This window comes from Paramormyrops kingsleyae, chromosome 1, assembly GCF_048594095.1.
Source record: "Paramormyrops kingsleyae isolate MSU_618 chromosome 1, PKINGS_0.4, whole genome shotgun sequence".
Lineage (NCBI taxonomy): Eukaryota > Metazoa > Chordata > Actinopteri > Osteoglossiformes > Mormyridae > Paramormyrops > Paramormyrops kingsleyae.
In genome coordinates, this window is record NC_132797.1 from 19,124,952 (window position 1) to 19,148,385 (window position 23,434).

The 23,434-nt window shown below is 40.8% G+C and overlaps 1 protein-coding gene across 5 annotated transcripts in view; it reads left to right on the top strand.

The window, feature by feature from the left end:
* The first annotated feature begins 578 nt into the window (after positions 1-578).
* The window catches only part of LOC111846988 (chemokine-like protein TAFA-2), a 43,209-nt gene continuing 20,353 nt past the window's right edge, over positions 579-23,434 (top strand). The window contains exons 1-2 of one of the 5 annotated variants that reach the window (XM_023817773.2): positions 579-1,199; positions 22,816-22,882. In XM_023817773.2, coding sequence (XP_023673541.1) covers positions 22,863-22,882 — 20 coding nt within the window. In that variant the 5' untranslated portion in view covers positions 579-1,199; positions 22,816-22,862. Of the gene's footprint in view, positions 1,200-2,611; positions 2,634-22,815; positions 22,883-23,434 lie in introns of those variants that run through there. The other 4 variants (XM_023817771.2, XM_023817769.2, XM_072711339.1 and 1 more) reach the window with 4 other exon arrangements.

The following is a 23,434-nucleotide window of genomic DNA, read 5'->3' on the forward strand; positions in this document are numbered from 1 at the left end:
AATATAATAATATTCGCCATCCGCACTGATTAGTAAAATAAAGGATGATCTCATTTATACAATAAGCACAATTGTAGACATGAGCCGGGGGAAAAAACGAGAGAATACAATTCCTATCTCATCCACAAGATGACATCAGAGCTTTGCACAGTGGGCGAACACTAACGTAAATCACAAGTTTTGCTTGTTTAGTATCAGGGTTACATTTTTTTTTTTTTACTAAAAAGAACTTCGTGATAAACACATTTGTGCAAAGGATATTTGAAATTAAGTACCATCTTGTGACACTGAAAAAACGTAGCATGCGAGAACATCCATCTGTGAATGCATTGACTCATTTCCAGTTTTCTGTTTACCTTGGTCCGGTTTGGGTAAATCTGGTAGGGAATACCATTAGCCCACATTCCCCAAACCCCATCGTGGCATTCAGAATCCTTAGTAATTATCATATCCTTAATTAGGAACGCCAACAGGTGATAATTATTAGTACCAATGTATATTTCACCTTAAAATGTGAAAACACTGATGTTTGATACTGCATATTCAATATCACACCCTCTAAAACTAGGATGGATTGCAGTGTTTGTAGAAAAGCGAATAAACACGATATTGTTAGGGTTTGTGTGTGTGTGTGTGTTTTTAAGCAGAAAAAGACCTTTGCTCCTTAATGGAGCAGTGAAACCAGAAGCCGTAATTTAAGCTGCAGGAATGCCTGAAAAAGTTAACTGATTAAGACAATGTGCATTATATCTGAAGGTTCATTCTCCAGCGTGGCATCGTAGGGAATAGACAAGATCTACTGTATCCGGGGGGAAGCTGAAACAGCTTATTTACCCCAGTTCACCCGAAAACTTCCAGCTAAAGAATATATTATTCCGTAAGAAAAGTCATCCAAATGACTTTTTTCCTGGACTGGGGGAAAGCTTTATGCGTAACCGAGATAAAAAGACTCGGCTCTCCAATTTGTGCAGAAATCCTGGATTATTGTGCGTTTCTGTGACAGTCGGGAGTCCCCCTTCACGGCTCACTGTTTGAGGTTTTGTATTTCGGATTTACCGCTGTTCAACAAACGCTGAAAAATACCGATGTCGCCCTTCAAGGGGGGGAAATAAAGTCGGGAAGTTTTTAATCACGCAAATGGATTAACTACTGCTAATTTGAAATACATGGAGAGGAGACTGAAAGAGATGGGACAGCAGGTATGTAAAGTAAATATACTGCGTTCTGCATCTGCGTATAGCAGTAACTTACAAGTCCGGCGCTAATTTAGTCTTATATGAAACATTTTTAAAAATGTAATCTTGTAACATTATATACGCCCCTCTAGACCGTAGTCATAGGCTAACTGGTAAAAAATAAAATAAGAAACTGCCAGCGTGTCTCGTCAACATAAGGCTGCGTCTTCATCAATATCGTGTTGCATTTTATAGAAATGTAATGTTCAGACAGAATGAGCGGTTCAACCCGATTTTCTTTCCTTCTTTGTTGTTGTTGTTCTTCTTCTAATAATAATATTATAATAATAATTATATTATTATTATTATTATTATTGGTGATAGTAGTAGTAAATAAATAAAGTATAACTTCTATATATGGCAACCTTAATTTAAAATCATCTGCAAATATTTGCAAAGTTGTAATTTGTGTGATATTTAAGGTCAATCAGAATGTAATAGTATCAGTGGTATCAGAAATAAGAGATGAAAGATTTGTACCTGGGCTTAGGGACTGTTTGAAATGATGGACAAATGATCAACTTTAAACTTTCTTTAACTTGTTTATTAATCTAATAATCCGAATTATTATATACATCTCTGTAATATTGCATTAGATGCATTTTTGCATCTAACTGGAGAGTGGATCAGTGCAGACATTTACAGACAACCAGAAAATGATAAAGGTCTGTTTAGTTAGTGCTCCACAGCCTGTCATTGGACACAGCCCATTATAGCTGTTTGATGTCATTATGTCTTTTACAGGGATAAGTATAGTACTTACCTATTCACCATAACAACACTATTAATTTTCGGTACCAAGCAGACAAGCTCAATCCCCACAAATGAAGCAGTGTTGTGGTCAGCTTGCCTCACATATTAGATACTGTTCTCCAACACCTAAGGACAGCTAACTCCTTAACAGTTTTCATTATACGTTGCTCCATCTATTGTTATTCTGGCAATCTATTTTTTAATCTGGAAATTCATCTATCCATTTTCCATAGCCACTTTTCCCATACAGGGTTATGATGAGCCCGGAGCCATCCCAGGAAGAATAGGGCATGAGAGAGGGATGCCAGCTATTGCAGGGCAGTCCCACCCACACACATACAGCAGAGACTCCACTTCACTTTATTGCATGTTTCTGGGCTGTGGGAGGAAAGCACATTACCCAGAGGAAATTCCCATCCCTTCGAATGGAATCTAAATTTTATTAATTGATACTATATTTAGTGTTTGATTGCCAGACTCACCTATTATGTACCACACCCATTGGCTACTTTATTAGGTACACCTTGCTAGCATTATTGCAATTGCTGCAGATTTGTCAGCTACACCTTCATGCTGTGAATCTCCCGTTCCACCACATCCCATATAGGTGCTCTATTGGATTGAGATCTGGTGACTGGAGGCCATGTGAGTACAGTGAACTCATTGTCATGTTCAACAAACCAGTCTGAGATGATATGAGCCTTGTGACACGGTGCATTATCCTGCTGGAAGTAGCCATTAGAAGCTGGGTACACTGTGGTCATAAACAGTTGGACACGCTCAGCAACAATACTCAGGTAGGCTGTGGCATTTTAACACCTTGACAACAAGTGTGCCAAGAAAATATCCCCCATACTACTGCACCAGCATCACCAGTCTGAATTGTTGATACAAGGCAGGATGAATCCCAAGGGCATAACCTTCAGTTGAACATGTGACTATTCTGGCCAGCCCTCCCCCCCATAATTTACACCCATGATGGATTTGTGCTTTCATGTTGTTTACACCAAATTCTGATACTACTATCTGAATGTCGCAGCAGAAATCCAGACTCATCTGACCAACATTCTTTCCAGTCTTGCATCGTCCCAATTTTTGCCTCTCTCCTCATTGGTACTGTATAGTAGTGAGTATCCCAGCCTGTCACGTGGGAGACCAGAGTTCGATTCCCCTAAATGAGTGTGTAGCTAACTTTACTCCCACACAAAAGAAAGCAATCAAATTTAAGCTGGAAAGTAGTTGTACGGTAGGTTGAGATGAATGAAGCCAGAGGAAGCAGTTCCTTTTTTAAAAAAAGGACAAAATAGCAAGAATGCATGTGGTCTCAAGGAAACAATGGTTTTTCCTTACATATGGAATGCTACAGAAAAGAGTCATCTTTTCTATACGACCTACTGAGATTTGAACAGAATTACTGGATTCAGAGTTCAGAGTGCTAACTGTTACACTACAGGGCCTGAACCGGCTTGCTGCTTCTCCTTCAGGATGAAATCCTTCATAAATGAAAGCACTAGAATATCCACCTTATAGTCAGTGGGTTAATCGAGCCAAGGAGCCTTCACCATCCCATGCCGTAGGAGGTCAGTTAAAATCTCATTTATTCTGGTATATTGGGGGAAAGAAAGCAGGGTGTGTGTCCGTATGAAACAGAGAATAGGTGTGAGTCATTCCCAAATCCCCATTTGAATCACTGATCTAAATGAGCAAGCAATAATCGAATGGAACTGTGAAACCAAAAGGTAAGATCTCACCATTAATTCAATAGGTTCATGTTGAGATGCTTCCACGGAGTAAAGTTTAATGAAATTGTTTTGTCGTCATTCTGCTATCACTGCCTGTCATGTGGCAGTCTGGGTTTTGATTCCCTGACAGGAAAGCCTGACGTCCATATGTTTGTAGGCCCTTAACCCCCAGCTTCCTGGGCACCACTACAGGTGGCTGCGCTTTACTGCCAATCTTGTTCTTAGTTGAACAAGTGTACCTAATAAAGTGACCAGTATGGTTTACAATTAATTATGTTGAAAGAGATGTGAAATATTCAGTGCCTTACCAACAGTTTTGACCATCCTGTTGTGAAACGAGCAGCTAATACACACCTGTTAATTTTAAAGTTTAACAATTTAGTCAAATGTGTGAAACCTTGGGAGCGCCAAGCCAATGAAGTCTAGGTAGGATTGAATTAGCATGAAGACAAATGGATCAGTAAATCCTTTTCGGGGGATATGGGCATTTGGGTTGTTGGAAGAGAATTATTTTGGAGGTTCTCAACTGTTGAGTTTTAGCACCCAAATGTAATTGAAAGATTGCAGGTTTGAATCCCCCACCAGCAAGTCACCACTGAGGTACCCTGAGCAAGGTACCGCCCCCAAGCACTGCTCCCCGGGCGCTGAATTAGCTGCCCCCTGCTATGTCACGAAAGTCGCATATGGGTCAAATGCAGAGGACACATTTCATTATTGCGCACTGTGTGCTGTGGTGTGTTGACAATGACCACTGATCACTAAATTCTAATTTATCCTCGGTTTCTTACATTAGTAAATGAGATGATTAATTTGAAGCGGGAAATGAAGTATTGTCATGATACCAACAGCAAGTCTTTGATTATGTATACAGGCTAACCATGTGACCATCAAAGCTGACAAGTTGCATTATAGCTGTTTTCCTCAAGGTGTCCCTGTAGGCACCTTCTGTCCAGTATTAATTCAACAATAATTTAATAATCAACACAGATACATAGTTAAACTGTTGGTAATGGTATGGGGTTCTGGAGATTCCCTTCAGGTACCCCTGTTCCTTTCAAAAACATTACATTAGGTGAATTGATGTCTGTACTGTGTAATTGAGTATGAGTATATGTGACCTGTGATGGATTGCCACTCTGTCTCATATGTCCTCTGCCCTGTGCTTCTTGGGAAGGGCTTCCAAATGACTGTGAAAATGGGTGGATGGGTGATATACACTCAGTGACAAAAAAAGTTAAGGGATGGTCCGATTTGGATGTAACAGACCAGTGATGGGTATGTAACTGTTTCGATTTGGAAGGAGCTGGAACGTCTAGTCACCAGACACAGAGGATGCCATGTAGACGCATTAGACAGCATTACCAGCAGAGTTCGATAGGGGTCGCATTGTGGGTTTGCATGAGGTCAGTGGTTGTATCATGCATGTAAATGTCACAGTCGCCTGATGTTGGAACCAAAGGGCATGTGAGGGCACCCAGACACATCGTGAAGGTTCTGGTCGCCGAAAACAGACCACACCAAGGGAGGATCGTTGTATTGTATGCCAAACATTACAGAACCCCATGACTTCTGCGCTTGCCATTTGGACACAGGTATTAATTACAATTAATTATGTTGAAAGAGATGTTAAATATTCAGTGCCTTATATTCAGGTACTACAACACTCCCTGTTATCCTGCACTATGTCTCGATGACTGGCATCAGTCAGACTATGGGTTCACTGTCCCAAGCGTAGGCTGCAGTTAACACCAGTGCAGAGATGGCTATGGTTGGAGTGGTGCCATAACCGGGAGGCATGGACTGGTGATGAGTGATGTCGTACCATGTTCAACGATGAATCTTGGTTCTGCATTACCATAGATGACCTTTGTGTGCACATATGGCAGCGCCGAGGGGAGAGGTCCAATCCTGCCAATGTTGTGGAGAGACACACCAGCATCATGGTGTGGGGAGCCATAGGGTATGATTTCAGGTCATCTCTGGTAGTGATTCGAGGGACCCAGCACTATGTCAGTGACATCCTGCGTTCACATGTTACCCCTACTGAGACAGCACCCTGGTACAGTCTTTCAACAAGACTACACCGATCCACACATGGCATGTGCGTCTATGGACTGCCTGCATCATGTTGAGGTCCTCCTGTAGCCAGTCAGGTCCCCCGATCTTCCCCTAATCAAACATGTGTGGAATCAGCTTTGACGTCAACTCAGACCCAGTGCCAATCTGCAGGATCTCGAGGGCCATTTACAACAGCTGTGGGCCGACTTGCCACAGGATATGATACAATGGCTTTATGACTCCCTTCCGCAGCATATCGCCACATGTATCCAGGCCTGGGGGGTGCCACACCCTACTGACATGGGACCAGCAGTATGCCCATACTGCCAACTCTGTTGTCCGTTTGATCTGATATTATAATCATTACGACACAGTCACATGACCTTTCACCACGTGCAGATTCATTTAATTTCCACCATTCCGCCTGGGTGCTTAAGTTTTTTTTTGTCACTCAGTGTGTATATATGGTACCTTTGTAAAACCACATATTTTATACTGAACTTTGTGAACTTGTGGTAAAGTCTAGACCCAATGAATGTCAAGATGCATTTCCATCGATGACAAATATGCTTACCACATACATGCAAATCTAGTTTATATTTTCCTGGACCAGAAATAGATCAACAAAGAATGACAGATACAAAGCCAAACTGAAGTCATTCCTAAAGATGAGAGCTAGAGTACACTGAATTTGTTTTTTATTAATGTACAAGTGACAGTTTATGTTACTGCACCTGAATTTTTTGTGGTAATTAAGTAATTTTTTAAGGTAACTTTTTGCTATAGAAGCATTTTAGTGTGGTTTGAAATGGTTCTCTTAACCCTTGGTAACACACGGGGAAAAAGCTTAAAATGTCTATCATTTTAGCCAGATAAACTGGGAATATAATGGTTTTTAAAAAGGTGCATAAAAACACCACCACTTTAGGATTCAAACCAATATGATCCGGGGGAGCGATGTCAGGTCCTGGGGGTTGGGTCAGAGTCCTGAATAAGCTGCTCTATATATTAATACATTAGTCATCATATGTATATTGGGTGTTTCTCATGAAACTATCAACCTCATTTCCAAAACCTCTGCATCATTACCGCAACAAGGCTCCATTTAATGCTAATTTAATAAATAAAAAAATAGTAGTTTGCTTATAAATGAATGTGTAGAATCTTATGTTCTGTTTGTTCAGGTTTGCCACATTATTTTGAAAATATATCAACTTATCAAGTTTCAGTGAAATACGAAAAATATTAGGTTGTAGATTCCAGAAAGTGTTGCAGTAATGACAGAAATCAGTCAAAATCAAATAAAAATGTTAATTTAAAAATGTGCATTATTTCTGAGTTTCAAGCAACTGAACATGACAGTTAATGAGCATGACTGTTAATTAGCAATTTTTTAAAAATGTGAAAATGTATTGACTTTCTTAATGGTCTTAATGTTTTCAGATTTTTGTGGTAATGAAATTTTTAAGGACGTTTTGGGAAATGTTAAACAACATGTTAAATTTTCTATCAATGATTTTAAATTTACCCTTACAACACTTCAGACCTGGTTATTAATGGCTAAGAAGAAATTTGTTGGTGCAAGTCTTTTTTAAAACTTCATGTTTGAAATCTTTGAAACCAAGATTTCATGAGAATCACTCATTTATGATCACATTCCTAAAGATGTATGTTCATTTGTCATGTTGTTTTACTAGTTTAAAGTAATACAAAATAAACTAAAAAAAGACTGATGAAAAAGTTATTTTTAATCGATACGGGTATTGTACATATCGCATGGTTAAATAGTACCTGAATGCTCCTGTGAAATTAAAATATCAAGTTATTCACAGATTGCTTCTTACACATGTCTTAACTGTAGCAGAGTCTAACTAGTACAGTAAGTGAAGTTTTGGTAGCAGAAAGCAATGTGTCATTTAGGAATATCTCATCTACTCAAGAAATGAATGTCAAAGCTATTCATGAAAATTAACATTTAAGCTGATAAAAAAACATGATTATGAGGGCAAAATTGACCTTTAATAAAACTATTCACTTTCAAGAGCTTTTAATAAATTTTGGGACATGAAGAGAAAAGGTTCATGTTGAAGGAGGCGGAGCTGCGCACTGGCAAGGTGCAATTTGGACATAGGGAGGCGGAGCTGGTCTTCAACATGGTGCTATTTTGACATAAGGAGGTGGAGCTGGGCTCCACCAGGCCCGTCTATATTTAAACCCTGCATGTGACTTCTTGAATTTCTTTGCTGCTATTTGGATTGTGACCTTATTCTGTACTTTTAAATTTTCCCCAGTAATATTTTTGGCATTAAGCAGACAGGTGATTTATAGTTCTGCTCCCACTCTCTAGTAGCTGCACCCTCTGCATGCCTGCCTACACAAAAAGAAGACAATGGACGGTGTCTTATAATCTTCCCAGTAGATTTTCATGTAGTACTTGATTAGTTCGCAGATTGTGTTTAACCAAATAAGAGTGAAAATTTAAACTGTAAACTCTTAATTTTTATTACATTGTTTTTTTTTTTTTTTTAAAGTGTCAAAAGTTAACCTGATTAGTATAGCCTCCTGACCATTTATCTATCAATACACTTTCTTGTGGGACAGGCCTTCAAGTTTACTGTCAGAGGTTGTGGTGAAGGGCACAAGGCCCTCAGTGAGTGGAGAGAACAAACCAAGGTGAGGGTCAGAGGAGGGAGGGGTGGGGGTTGGGGTGGACATGTGTGACTCAATGTCACCCTTAGCCGAGCATCTCCGCACTGCTGGCATCAGAGAATGTGCTGATTTCACTGCGGTGTAAATGATGCCCCTTCTCAACACCCTCCGGATTGATCTCCCAGTCAGCTTCCCATGCGCAGGCTTCTCCGCAGAGCTATTCCTGGCCCGACCAGGCCAATTAACAGGTATTCCCAGCAGCTGATGTGTCAGCCCCAAAGCATCCTGTTGTATGCTTAACAAGAAATGTCATAGGGCCAAAGGGATGCATCAAGCCTATCATGTGCATGGCTTGATCATTTTAACAATGAAAAAATGAGAAGGCCTTGACCTTTTAATTTCCCCAAGGTTAATGTTACAGTTGTAGGTAACTAACATTCATAACATTTCAGATGCTTTTGTTACAGCTGGACATGAAGTTATGGATATTGAGGTATAATCACAGTAGATCATAGTAAATTTTCTCTTGGTTTAGAACCTCTTGATCACAAATTCAGTCCCCTAATAGCTCTGATACCTGCCAGGAGAAGGCAGATTCTCAAACTCAACAGATTTATCCATCTTTTTGTTGACATTTTTTCCACATCCACTACAAGCTGATGTCTTTGATGTTGAGACTGCGAGCTCTTTTCGGTTTTTGATTTCAGCTTTCTGCAGGAAATAAATAATGAACCGTAAACCTCTTGTCAAAATGCGAGGATGCCACAGCTCTCTCTCTACATGCATTATGTGAGTTGACTTGATAGCAATATGTCAGTGACTGTGTCATTTGTTTGACTTCAAGGACACATCCATTAGTGACTTGTCTATACGTATTACCTCTGCCACCGGGCCCCCATTTGTATCCCTTTCTAATTTAGCCCCGTGTTCACAACACACTGACAGTATAAGCAATGACTTCTCTGCAGTGCTTCATCAGTGTAATACGGACCAATCAAGTCTTGCATATTTTATAAGGTGTGACCATGTTTGTCTCAACCTGCCCGTGCATAGTCAGACAGGAATTTATACAATTCAAGCTGTACTGTTGGGTGCAATCACTCAATGTTCATGTAGAAATCACAAATTTATATATCCCCAAGCATTGCTGCACACCCAGAAAATCTAAAATAAAATCACATATACAAAGTAAAAAAGTATATATATGCAAAGATAAAGTGCCTAAGAAATTACTGTATAACCAAAGATGTTGGCAGTTCCATTGAGACATTACATCCTTGCGCTGTCACTGACATTAATCAGCTTCTGTTGCATTGCTCGTTGCTTATCAACAAACTAAGATGTTGTATACATCTCTAATAATGCCCTTTGACACCTTTCAAGTGAAATTTGAATTGTCTTCCTCTCTATCTCATTGGGCTCACGCGCTGGTTCTGTCTCCCCATGCTTCTTATCCGCCCTGTCAGATGTTTTCTGGTCATTGTTATCCTGTTTCACACTGATGGTGTGCATCAATTTACCGCAGTACTGTCTGCCTTATCTCTTCTCCGCTACAGTTGTTCTCCCGGATGTCTGAGTGCGATGTGTCAACAGTGCTTGTCCGCAAGGTAGAATTTCTCATTTTTCTAAGTAAGAATTCATTCCAGACAAGAGCCGTTCATTTATCAGTGTGCTTAATTATAATATCCAGCCATCTTCAACATGCTTATCTTGGTCAGGGTTGCAGGGGCTTAAATGTATTAGATCAGTTTTTCCCAACCCGGTCCTTGTGGACCACTAGACAGTCCAAATTTTTGTTCCAGGAGCTGGAAGGGAGCGAAAATGTCTTGCAAGGAGCTGGGAAGGAGCAAAAATTTTGACTGTTGGGGGTCCCCAGGACCAGGTTTACTGTATTAGATAAACTGATCAATGATAAAGACTAATCTCGAGTACAGACAACTGCATCATTGACGCTTTAACACAAATATGGCAATCAATGTCCTATAAAAGATATTTGATAGATGTTGACGAGCAGAACTTCTTCTCATCGGAATTTGAATGCACTGATTGTTAGAGGTGTTCCTCATTTCTGGCCTCACTCTCCTGGTGATACATTGTTGCTGCATTTTGTGCCATGGATTCTGGAAAAGTTTTGTCACACAACAACAGGCTCAGTGTTATCCCCCCTCCCCGTTTTGGGAAGCTAAAACACATTTTTGCAAAAGCTTTCCAGCTAACAGAACTTCAGCCAACATTATCTGACGGTCATCTCAAAGTTGGCAGAGAATGTTCTTACTATAATTGTGACGTTGAGGGATCAGAGACGAAGCAGACCCCGTAATGCAGGAGAACGTTTTATTGTTAATTAAGCCGGGTGCATTAAAATCCGAAGGGGCAAGGCAGGCGGATGGTTGGGTTGGTCGCGGGAGGTCAGAAGCCGGGTTGGCCAATCCTACAAACAGAGACGGGACAAGGGGACGATGGGACAGGAAGGTGGATGGAGGCAAACCAGGACGGCAGGGCAGGCAGGCAGGCGGGGATGATCAGGGAAGCAGGGCAGGCACGACAGCAGGATACGACGAGGCAGGCAGGGCAGGAGGGTTAGACAAAAGACAGAAAAGCGCTCGGTACGTGTCATGGGTATGGCAACAATACTTCGCAACCTTTAGAACTTACTTTGGGGTTAAGTAGCTTGACTGGATTGCGATGATTGCCTGTTGCTGTGTGGTCCCACCCCTGTGGGTGTGACAATAATGTTAATGTAACATTATTTCCACATTTTACAATTTTAAAAATGTCAGTATTATAAAATGATTACCGGAACAGCCTTTTAACCCAATTAATGTTGAAAAATATTGTTCTATAGTAAAATATTATTTTATAAAACTGCTATAAATGTATACTATGAACATCCAGCCTTGAACCCATGATCTTTGAGGTGTAAAATGTCAGTGTAATCTGCTGCTTTACCATCCCCTTTGCTTATTTTCATATTTTTATTCTTAGTTGCAGTAGTGGTTGTAGTTGTAGTGGGATAATATTCTTGAACCATTAGGAAAACTGGACACTTTGAATGTTTCCATACCTTAATCATAACATTCAACAAACGTTACTAGAACAAAAAATTGTGAGTGGGGTTTGCCTGTCCCTCGGTCCTACTGACAGCTAAAGACACGAGAGTGTAGTTAATTACGAGTGTCTGGCTGCAGTGGTACAAGTACAAAAATTTGCTGCTGATTTGTCACTCTTTATCTGGGTAATTGTTGCAAAAATGATTGTTAGTGCGGTTGTGGAAAAAGTGAGGTAAATGCTGTATTTGTTTTGCAAATCTGGGTTTTAATATAGGCTCATGGCTACTTATTGCTTGTACAGTTGGATATTTACTGAAATAATTCTCATGCTTAAAAGTACAGCAATACAGTAGATGCCCGTAAGATTTGTGTCAGCTGGGACAGCGAACGGATGCAGGTGACAGAGTGGAGGATGGAATGGGGAGTTTATTAGCACTCCTGGGACACAACAGACTGGGCAAACATCCAAGGCAGCCATGATGGAGCTAACAAAGGATGAACTGACAGGAAACTAGCAGGGCCAGAATGTACAGTAGCTCCCAGACCTTGTAGAAAAATGGCTGCTCTACATCTGTATGTGTTAATCGTAAAACTTAATCGTGAGTTGAGGGGCTTGACACCTGGCATCTCCACACCCCTCCTTCTAGCACCTGAATCTACCATCTGTTTCTTTTGGGGGGGGGGGGGTAGGTGAGATTATTATGGGATGCCATTTCCAAATTGGTTTCTTTTTCCATTACTTTATTGTGTTACCATTAGGTTCGATTATTGACAGTGTATGGTGATCCAACTCTTCCTGGCGTTCAAGACCTCTTTGCACCACAACTAAACTCAATTATTGTGCACTGTCTACAGTTTATTATTCTTTGCAAAGAAAAATCATATTTAATGTTGTGTTTGAAAGGGAAAGCTATCTTGTTTCAAAATTAGTTAAATTCAGATTTGTAAAATGCGGTGCTCACACGTGTTGCCATTGTGCTGGAGTTTTTGTACTGAGTAGACACCTCCTCACCCGTCACGGCCAGCCCTACCAGTGCCATGTGTAATATTTCCTGTTACAAGGAACGCTTCCGATGTTTGACATTGTTCTGCTTTGTGTCTGGCCTACACACAGACTTTTCTTAGTGGCAACAGCCAGATATCTGGGTGAATGTGGTATCCTATTTTAGGGAAGAAAAAATAAAACTTAATGCTGGGAGGTATGGTATTTGGAGTGGGTTACATTCTTTAAAAACACAGGCAGTCTAGTGCAGGTAATGTTTACTCAGCTCAACATCTGCATATTACTAGTAAGAACTTCTTATACAATACTGCTGAAAAATATGTAAAAATATCAGGGTTGACGCCCATCCGACCCTGTCCTACATCTTCCATTTTGACCAGCAGGTAGCTGGCCGTCCTGTTCCCTCCTCCACCTTGTAGTCCCTTAGCCCTAGTGTGTTCTCTCTGTTCCCTGGACTGCTGCATAGCTCACTGGGTTGAGTGTGTGTGTCATGGATGCAGGGCATGGTGCAGGCGGGGAAATGAGGTGACGATCCACTAGCGGCTCTGAGACACTAGGGGGTTTATTAAGGAAACTAACTGCAACAAATGACAAGGTCCATGAATAAGGCAACACTGGGAGCAAGATCATGCAAGGGAACAGAGCAATCAAAACATAAGAATATAGCACAAACTCATAATACACAAATGATGAGGACTAACAAAAGCCAGGTGTGAATCATCAAGACAATTAACTAATCAAAGAAGGGACAGAACAATAAGCAACAGGTGTGGCTGATTAACAAACAGAACTAGAAAGCTTATCAGACATCAAAACTAGGACACCTAAACAGACACTAATACTATATACCAGGAAAAAACAATAGAGATATTGACACACAACTGAAGGCCTTAGTGCAACAACCCAAAGAACAAGCAAAACAACTAGAGACTAGTACGATGACAGAGGGAATAGGATGGCCAGACACATAGGACAGAGATGGACTGGCACCGACCCTGAGTGTGGATCTGACTGTTAAATTTTCCAGTTATGGCTCTGAGGCTGCCCAGAGACCAGCCTCGCCTGTTTTGTTTGGTTTTTGGTTTCCCAAAGGTTTGTTATTGGTTATCAGTGCTTTCCTCCTAGTTGTTTACTGTTTATTTCTGATCCCTCGTGATCCTTTTGGTTTTGTAGTCTGCTCTGTTTCTATAATAAACCCCTTGTGTTCTTGGAGCTGCCAGTGGATCGTCAATGTTTTCCACAACAAAAAAATAAAGTAAAATATAATTTAAGAATAAAATAACTATGTAGCTCAATCTCTGCTATTACCTCTTGCTGTAAAGTACAAACGAAAAATAAAAATCTGGATTATGTATAAGTTATATAAACTGCTGAACTGCTTTAAGAATGCAGTAATGAACAATCAAAATAAATATCTACAAATAATATAATGCAAACTGATAAAACGGTATTAATAAAAGCCTGACATATATTCATGTTTTAAAAACAAAATAATATATATGAGTTTTTACAAAGCAATCAGACAAATGGACGTGACGGATTCAGATGTGTTCTGTGATCCACGGGAAATGATGTAGAACATCGTCAAGCTTCACCAATGTTTTTGTCACATCTTCAGATTGAATCTCAGTTAGATATATTTTTTTGACAGAGACTTGAATTCTACTGAATTGCATGAATTCAGAGCCTTGTAATACTAGACATCCAGTTTACTGGTTTAATTTAATTATATGTAGATATAATTTAATTATATATGTAAATCACTGCCTGTGCTGTACATTTACTTTTTAACCATACAAATCTCATTTTTTTTTCTCAAATTGATTCTGTGTTGGTTGCAGTTTTGAGGTTTTCCCACAACTTCCTGAAAAAGACTTCCCGGCACATTGAAGGATGCTCACCTTCTCGCTGTTAAGCCTCTGCAGTGGCCTTCCTTTGTTGACTAGACTTCTTTGAGTTTCTATCACACCTCCACAATGGCTGCTATGCTGGATCCATACCAAATACAGTGCGTACAGTTCTTAGTTTGCAAAAACTTCTAATTTAGTATCACCTGACTGCGTCTGTTTGTCCTGCAGACACTCAGGCGGCTTGTCTCCAGTAATGGCTTCCGATCTGGCTGTCCTGCCATGCAGGGTAGTTTTGTGAAGGCTTCTGGGCATTTGTGACAGGTGCATGTTTCCACCTTTCGAAGCTGTTAAATGTTGCAGCTTCCCTGCTTGTCTGATGACTCAGTTTGGAAGAGCAGCCTGATCTATACAGTATCTGCTTGATGTGTGTGATGCGTGTATCCTGTGTGTATCCTGTGTGTATCCTGCCTCATTTAGACAGCTGTTTTATTGGTTTACATGTGTATGCTCGTATGTTAATATATTTATTTGCTTTTAAATAAATGCAATTTCTGTAAATTTTGTTGACTGTTTTCTGTTGCTGTGCCATGTATTATACTTTTTCCCACCTTTTTAGTAAAGATGAAGCCTTTCCTTCAAACAGGTGCCCTTAATTTGAAAGTTTTTGAGGTGAATGAGAATTATTTTTACTTGATCGTGACAAAAGAAGACTTAGGATTCGTATCCCTATTGAACGGTTTGTTCACTTGTTGGCCTGTGTTGCTTTTTCAGGATTTTGGAAGTGTAACTAGTTTATTTACTGTGTTTTTGTTTCAAGACAAACCGTACTTGGCGCTATATAGTCTGTGTGTTTCCCATAAAAAACAAAGAATGGCTATTGGTTAGTACAGAGGGGGGGCACTACTTCATAATTTTAATACAAAGGTCTGAATATTGAGCGGATGAATGAAGTAAAATTAAATATTGGGGAGGACACGATCCCCCAGCCTGCCTGTTTTCTACACACCTGGATGTGGTCACAGAATTAACAAAGTTAATTTCAGTGAGTCAAAGGTTCCATCTATAAAAATGCTACTTATGAGAAATTACCAAACTACCTGAGAAGCTTTGTGCAAATCTACCAAGGTTTATTCTTTATGCCCTTGCTGCTATAACAGCTAAAAATAGGTGTTGCAATGATCTCAATACTTATACTAAAATATTTATATACTCACAAATATATGTTACAGCAGCAGCTGGAAAAAACTAACCATAGAGTTTTACTCTGACCACTCAATTCAGCAAGTCCTAAATAAAATACATAAGGAGTGTATGAATCATTTTGCAAGATGGAAAATCATACTTGGGACTGGGTATTTTTGCAGGCCTGTGCATTTTTAGACGTTCATGTGTGACTCTCTCCATTTGTTTATGCATTGCCTGTCTGTCCGTGCCGGTATCTGTCTGCCGCTTGCTGTCAGCACAGCCAGGTGTGAAAAGGAAGGATGGTGTGACATGTCTGGAACAGCAGTTCCAGCACTGATTATTTCTCACCTTCAGGTTCGCAGCGACACCTGAACCTCTGAAATCACACCCCTAAAAAGCGTTACTTTCGTTTGTCATTCATGGTACAATTAAACTTTTATATGCTATGAGGAAATGGTGAGTGAAATGGACTTGCCAATAAGTAATCCACTGGGATATACGTAATTCCTGTTAAATGGGACAAACTTTTGGGATCCCTGAGGACACAGGCATGGAAGGTAAAACAGCTGGACTGGCGGGTGGTGGGGGGGGGTGATAGAGACTGTGCAGGACTTTTACATTCAATGTGCACGGCCCTATAGAGAGGCGTCACGGTGATTCTCCAGCGAGGAGCACGGCCCTATAGAGAGGCGTCACGGTGATTCTCCAGCGAGGAGCATGGCCCTATGGAGAGGCGTCACGGTGATTCTCCAGCGAGGTGCACGACCCTATAGAGAGGCGTCACGGTGATTCTCCAGCGAGGTGCACGGCCCTATAGAGAGGCGTGACAGTGATTCTCCAGCGAGGTTCACGGCCCTATAGAGAGGCGTCACGGTGATTCTCCAGCAAGGAGCACGAACCTATAGAGACGTGTCACGGTGATTCTCCAGCGAGGAGCACGGCTCTATAGAGAGGCGTCACGGTGATTCTCCAGCGAGGTGCACGACCCTATAGAGACGTGTCACGGTGATTCTCCAGCAAGGAGCACGGCCCTATAGAGAGGCGTGACGGTGATTCTCCAGCGAGGAGCACGGCCCTATAGAGAGGCGTCACGGTGATTCTCCAGCGAGGTTCACGGCCCTATAGAGAGGCGTGTAGGTGATTCTCCAGCGAGGTTCACGGCCCTATAGAGAGGCGTGACGGTGATTCTCCAGCGAGGTGCACGGCCCTATAGAGAGGCGTCACGGTGATTCTCCAGCGAGGTGCACGGCCCTATAGAGAGGCGTCACGGTGATTCTCCAGCGAGGAGCACGGCCCTATAGAGAGGCGTCACGGTGATTCTCCAGCGAGGTTCACGGCCCTATAGAGAGGCGTGACGGTGATTCTCCAGCGAGGTTCACGGCCCTAAAGAGAGGCGTCACGGTGATTCTCCAGCGAGGTTCACGGCCCTATAGAGAGGCGTCACGGTGATTCTCCAGCGAGGAGCACGGCCCTATAGAGAGGCGTCACGGTGATTCTCCAGCGAGGTTCACGGCCCTATAGAGAGGCGTGACGGTGATTCTCCAGCGAGGTTCACGGCCCTAAAGAGAGGCGTCACGGTGATTCTCCAGCGAGGTTCACGGCCCTATAGAGAGGCGTCACGGTGATTCTCCAGCGAGGAGCACGGCCCTATAGAGAGGCGTCACGGTGATTCTCCAGCGAGGTGCACGGCCCTATAGAGAGGCGTCACGGTGATTCTCCAGCGAGGAGCACGGCCCTATAGAGAGGCATCACGGTGATTCTCCAGCGAGGTTCACGGCCCTATAGAGAGGCGTCACGGTGATTCTCCAGCGAGGAGCACGGCCCTATAGAGAGGCGTGACGGTGATTCTCCAGCGAGGAGCACGGCCCTATAGAGAGGCGTCACGGTGATTCTCCAGCGAGGTTCACGGCCCTATAGAGAGGCGTGACGGTGATTCTCCAGCGAGGTTCACGGCCCTATAGAGAGGCGTGACGGTGATTCTCCAGCGAGGTTCACGGCCCTATAGAGAGGCGTGACGGTGATTCTCCAGCGAGGTGCACGGCCCTATAGAGAGGCGTCACGGTGATTCTCCAGCGAGGTGCACGACCCTATAGAGAGGCGTCACGGTGATTCTCCAGCGAGGAGCACGGCCCTATAGAGAGGCGTCACGGTAATTCTCCAGTGAGGTGCACGGCCCTTTGTAGCATCATGGTGATTCCACGGTGCCATGGACAAGGTACAGCAGATTTATCTCCTGAGGCTACAAATAATGTTCTGTCTTGATTGAAAGGATGTGGTTTTGGGAGAAAAACTTTAGTCAAATCTTTATCACTACTTTATCTGCTATCCCATCTTTGAACTCTGACTAATGCTTGGTGTTTTAAAAAAGTCTTAAGGGCTTTTGAAATCCCTAGTTTTAAAGGCATTTGAAACATCACTATAGGTAAAAATTTGCAGTAAACGTACTGTGTGGAACCTTATTCTTCGAAGGAAAATATGCAAAAATACATAATGACCACTTTGCTATCTTTACTGTTGGTTACTCACTCACACAGATAAATTAATTTTTATGTCTGCTGGACTGACATTACATGCAGGCACCAAGCGAGGTAATAATACTATGGGTTTTAACCCCTCAAAATTTGTTCACATCCTCCTTGGTCAACATATTGTTCCGCTTTGGTTGATTTTGTCGATTGGGGGCAAAGTCTCGTAAGCAAATTTTGAGGAAAGTTCGAACTTGTCATTGTTTGTGTCCGGCTGTGTGTCCGATTAGTAGCAAAAAAATTTCAAAACTAGTTATCTTATTATCTATTTATATCTGGCTATGTGCCCACCCTGGTTGGCAAAATCTGCTGACGGGGACCTATGGGTAGGGTAGGGCAGTCTGTGAAATTTATTTCCAGCTCTGCACCTAATTGCATGTAAGTTATATACATAGATCTATCCGAGTTATTCCAGACTATTACCAAGGCTGGTATACACTCTTGTTGGGATATGCATACACTATTATCCCATATATGGAGTACAGGCAGTCCCCAGGTTACAAACGAGATCTGTCCGCTAACTTTGGATTGAAGTTGGATTTCTAGGTAAGTCGGAAAACTAACAGTAATAATAAAAGTAATTACATACGGTTCTGTATTGTATCTCGAGCCAAAGATCTGCTGAAGCCACGCAGTGTTTTCATGAACATCACAAAGTATAGTGTGCGTTTGTTATTATGAACCATTGTGTTTAACCTAATTTTTCAATATAAGAGGCTTTATGGCAGTCCATTTATAAGTTCGAGTTGTCCGTAACTTAGACGTTCTTAACCCGGGGACTGCCTGTAATTCAAAATCATAATAGTATATAAGTGACACTCTATCTTGCCCTATTTAATAATTCAGAAGTGCTTGCTTTTGTTGGCTTTCTCTGTGTTCCTTACTGGCTCATTTCATATTCTTTTGTTCATACAGTGTGTGTATCATCCATTATTGTTTGCTCTTATAATATCCTATAATATCTTTTTGTCAGTGTGATTAAATACTTCATAGCCCTTTTTGTCATAAAACAGTCTACTGATGTCATGCTGTGCATTATTTACATACAAATTGTGCTTGGCCAGGTACAACTGCATGTACTAGGAATTTGTTTTGGCAGTATTGGTGCTTATATTCACAGACAACATATAAGAACAATGAGCATAATTAGGCAAAACAGATAAGTAGAAATAAAATAAAGAATGAAGGAATAAAATAGATAGTGGACAGTGCAAGCTGTACCGCATACTAACAATAATTATAAGGACAGTAAGGGAACAGAGGTATTGAACATAGAGTATAAATAATATGAAAATATATCACAACCCGTAGATGAAAAAATACGTACAAAGATGGGTGCAGAGTAAGTGTGGGAGTGACAGAGGCAGGAACTGTATCAGGGAGGGTCAGGGGGCTTGTTGACGAGTCCAACTGCCGAATGCGCAAGCTATTGATGCAAAATTTCACTGTGCTTTAGTGAAGACGTCTTTCATTTTAGCATTTTACTTTCCAATCCATAATATGCTGAGGGGTAGTGTAATATGCCATCCGTATTTACTAATAACCTTGTGATATCAATAGGGGTGCACTAATCATTTTGATACAGTGCTCATGCACTTGTACTCATCCTTTCGACAATATGCCAATTCCTATAACCGACACCATGTGATGACGGATCAGCGATGTCGTTACAGAGCAAAATAAACTGGACCACAAAATGGTGTATGAAGTACTTGACATGTTTTCGTGACACAGTGCAGTCTATGCTCTGCTAAAATATCAAGTGGAGATATGAAACAAGTTCATATAGTAGGTTTGTATTGTTCTGAACGAGCATAATGTCGTAATGGTGATACAAAGAGAGCATAATAGTGTAATGGTGATACAAAGACAGCATAATAGTGTAATGGTGGTACAAAGACAGCATAATAGTGTAATGGTGGTACAAAGACAACATAATAGTGTAATGGTGGTACAAAGAGACCATAATAGTGTAATGGTGGTACAAAGAGAACATAATAGCGTAATGGTGGTACAAAGAGAACATAATAGTGTAATGGTGGTACTAAGAGAACATAATAGTGTAATGGTGGTACTAAGAGAACATAATAGTGTAATGGTGGTGCACTATGTAAAACGTTTTATAGTTTTCTGTGACATGTTTTTACATCAATAAATATGGCCCGGCAATCCATCATTTTCCACAGAGACAAAAAAGTGTGAGCCGCACCACTAATCACCACCCCCACCCCCATCGGTGGGCAAGTTGTAGTGTTTTTAGGTTTGATTGGGTGCCGGCTGTTTAGCAGATCAGCCATGTATCTTTTTTTTTCGTGCTTTCACGGTCTTCTGGATAAATTTTGATGTTATCATTTATCCCAATATTTTAAAATGATTTTTTTAGACATTGCCCAACCTTAATTAATATCAACATCAGTGAGTACTACTCATACTCGGTCTGAAACAATGGTATCGATGCATTCCTAGTTTTCAGCTTGCTCATAAACTGTGTCTTTGCATCTGGAAAATTTCAGTTGCATGGAATTTTAGGTAACATTTTACTTAAGGCCATGTTCTTGATAATTTATAAACACGTTCATAACAAATAATAATGCATTCATATAGCATTATACACATGGGTATGAATATGTATAAAATGGCATAATGCATTATAGCAATGTTTATTGTGCCTTATCAATGCGTTATGAAACTCTCATTTATACTGCACTATAGATACCTTCATAATGCAGTACAAAGCATCCTTATGTCTTATACTTACCATTATAATGCATTATGAAGGTATCTATCATGCATTATAGAGGACAGCTTTAAGTAAAGTGTTGCTAAAAAACAACAGGAATCTGATGAATCCATCTAAACCTTGCACTCTTATGTTCTCCATTGGTCAGACCTGTTACGTTTTATATATAGACTTAATATCGTATTTTGCTTGGCCTCTCACTCATACTGTAGACAGGCCATTCTGTGGTATCACCTTTACCTAAATATATATTAAATATTTTATGACTTTTAAAGGCTTTGTACACAAACAAAGAATTTGAAGCAAACAAATCCTTGGAAAACAATGCAAAGGCTTTTGTTTCCTTTCAGCCCATTGTTCTGTTATCAGCCATTATCTTCACTGTCAGATACGATGCTGGACTCTGTGGACAGAAAGCAGGCATCACACCGAAACCACTCAGAGTGGGCTTCCTGCCTCACGGGCAGCCAGAGAGTCAGGCTCCTGTTTACATTCTCCAGAGACGTGTCTTTCAGGATTGCTCTTCGGTAAAAAGCCCAGCCTTTGACCCCATATCTTCATTGCAATAGAAAGGTCAACATAGTTCCAAGGAATGAGTGGAGCATGGACGTCTGAAATGATATTTGTGTGATATACAGCAAACCTTACGAAGAACAATTAAGAATTTGGACAGTATCCACATCCTCACTGTAATAATCACAGGAAATGTGTCTGCTTGTGCCCTCAGCCTCCTCTCCCTGGATGAAATTGGGAGAAACAACAAAAATAAACCTAGGAAACAATACAGTTTTTGCAATTTTAATATGAACGAACATCCTAGGTGTGCCAGAAGACTCGTTGGTGAGTGGCACCTTGTACCATCACTGGTACCTAAAATGATGTTGGTATTTGTGAAGCTGTAGCTCAAACCCCAAAGACAGAGGAGCACTGCATTCAGAATTTGGAGCATTTAACCAGGACAGAGTGTTACTGACCAGCCCCTAAATCAGTGATGTTCCGACCTGGTAATGGGGCCCCTGCTGTTATTAGAAGAGGTTAGAGGAGATTCTGGACTTACTGGAGTATATTAAATATGAGTGTTTCGGTTAACCAGTTACTTAATCAGTTACCTGGGTTTAGAGGTTTTTATTTAATTCATTTTCAATAATTACATTTAGACAAATCACAGATGTCAAAAGGAAATGTAAACCAGTATAAATGTACCTACAAAAACCCAGTACAAATCAAATCTCAATCAAAAGTTAATGGAGAAATTAGGTGGTCTGCTGTGGAAAACCAGCACGAGGAAACAAAAAAACCTAGTAAAGTCTGACATCTGTGTAACAAACTCCTGTGGGGAGATTAAATTTCAAAATATGCAGTTATTTTCAGGTAACACTTTCAGCAGTGGAATAAATTCATATCTATACTATTTAATTATGGAATATCACCAGAAATGCTCCATGGTGTCATGACTGCGAGGATGAGGGACGCGGCGGGGAGGCATGGTGGAGAAACAAAAAGGGATTTATTGAACTGGATGAACAAAGAACTAAAGGGGATTACTGGGGATCAAAACAGGAGATCTGGGCACAGGTATGATGTCAATGACCAGACTAGTGAGGACGAAACAAACTGGTACTTAAATACATAGACAAAGAAGGGGCAACAAGCATCAGATGTAGCCCATCAGGGCCAAGTCAGAGAGGAGACAGAAGGGTTGGGCAGACATGGCGGGCAGGAAATGACACATGGCATCCCTCCTTGACACCATCTCCAGCTCTTTTTCTTTTTGTGGTACCCTAGTTGGACAGGAACAATCTTACGTTGAGATTCTTCCACCTGACTCATAATCAAAGGAAATGTACCAATATTTGCATCAATCAGCCTTCTGAAACAGCACCTTACCAATACATTAGTAAAGTTTGGAAATGTATGTTTGTTCATAATGTACAGCTTGGGGTCTGTTTGCGGATATGATTAATGTCATAAAACAAGTCTTTGTTTTTTGTATGCCTAAAAATTGTGACTTTCTTCCTCCCCCAGGACCTGTAATGGGGTTACCTTGGAGAAATAACGATTTATATTGATGGATGCCAGCAGGTAAAGCAAGGTACGGTAAATTAAGCGTGCGAACTGCATGATTCAAAATCGTTGGCTGTCAATGAGAATACTAGTGAAGTCTGAAATTTGGATATTACAAGTGCTATTACAAATTATGATGAATTAATTAAATTTCAAAAGAAATAACCTATCATGGGGTAAGATGTACATATTAGTTTTTAAAAAGCTCATTTTAATGAATGCATTCTCTTCTACTGGATTACCAGTGGACTCTGTAATTAAAATGTGTTTCTGCAGTCCCTTTGTTCCACATCCAGAAGTTTTGCTAAACTAAAATGTACATATAAGACTTAGATACAAAATTAACTTCTACTATATAAAAAAACATGACAAAAAATCCTCCATAAGTATTTCATTTCTAAGATTACCTTATGAACAGAAACTTGAAAACTTGCAATCAGCAGTGACAAAGGCTAATGTTACTTAGTGAAAACTAGTTTTTCCCCTCAGTGTGAAATCTTTCCCCGATTTACTTTCCCTCTAAATTTGAGGTGGCCAGTCACTCGTTTCGGTCTCCATTTGATGTGCAGTACCCAGATGA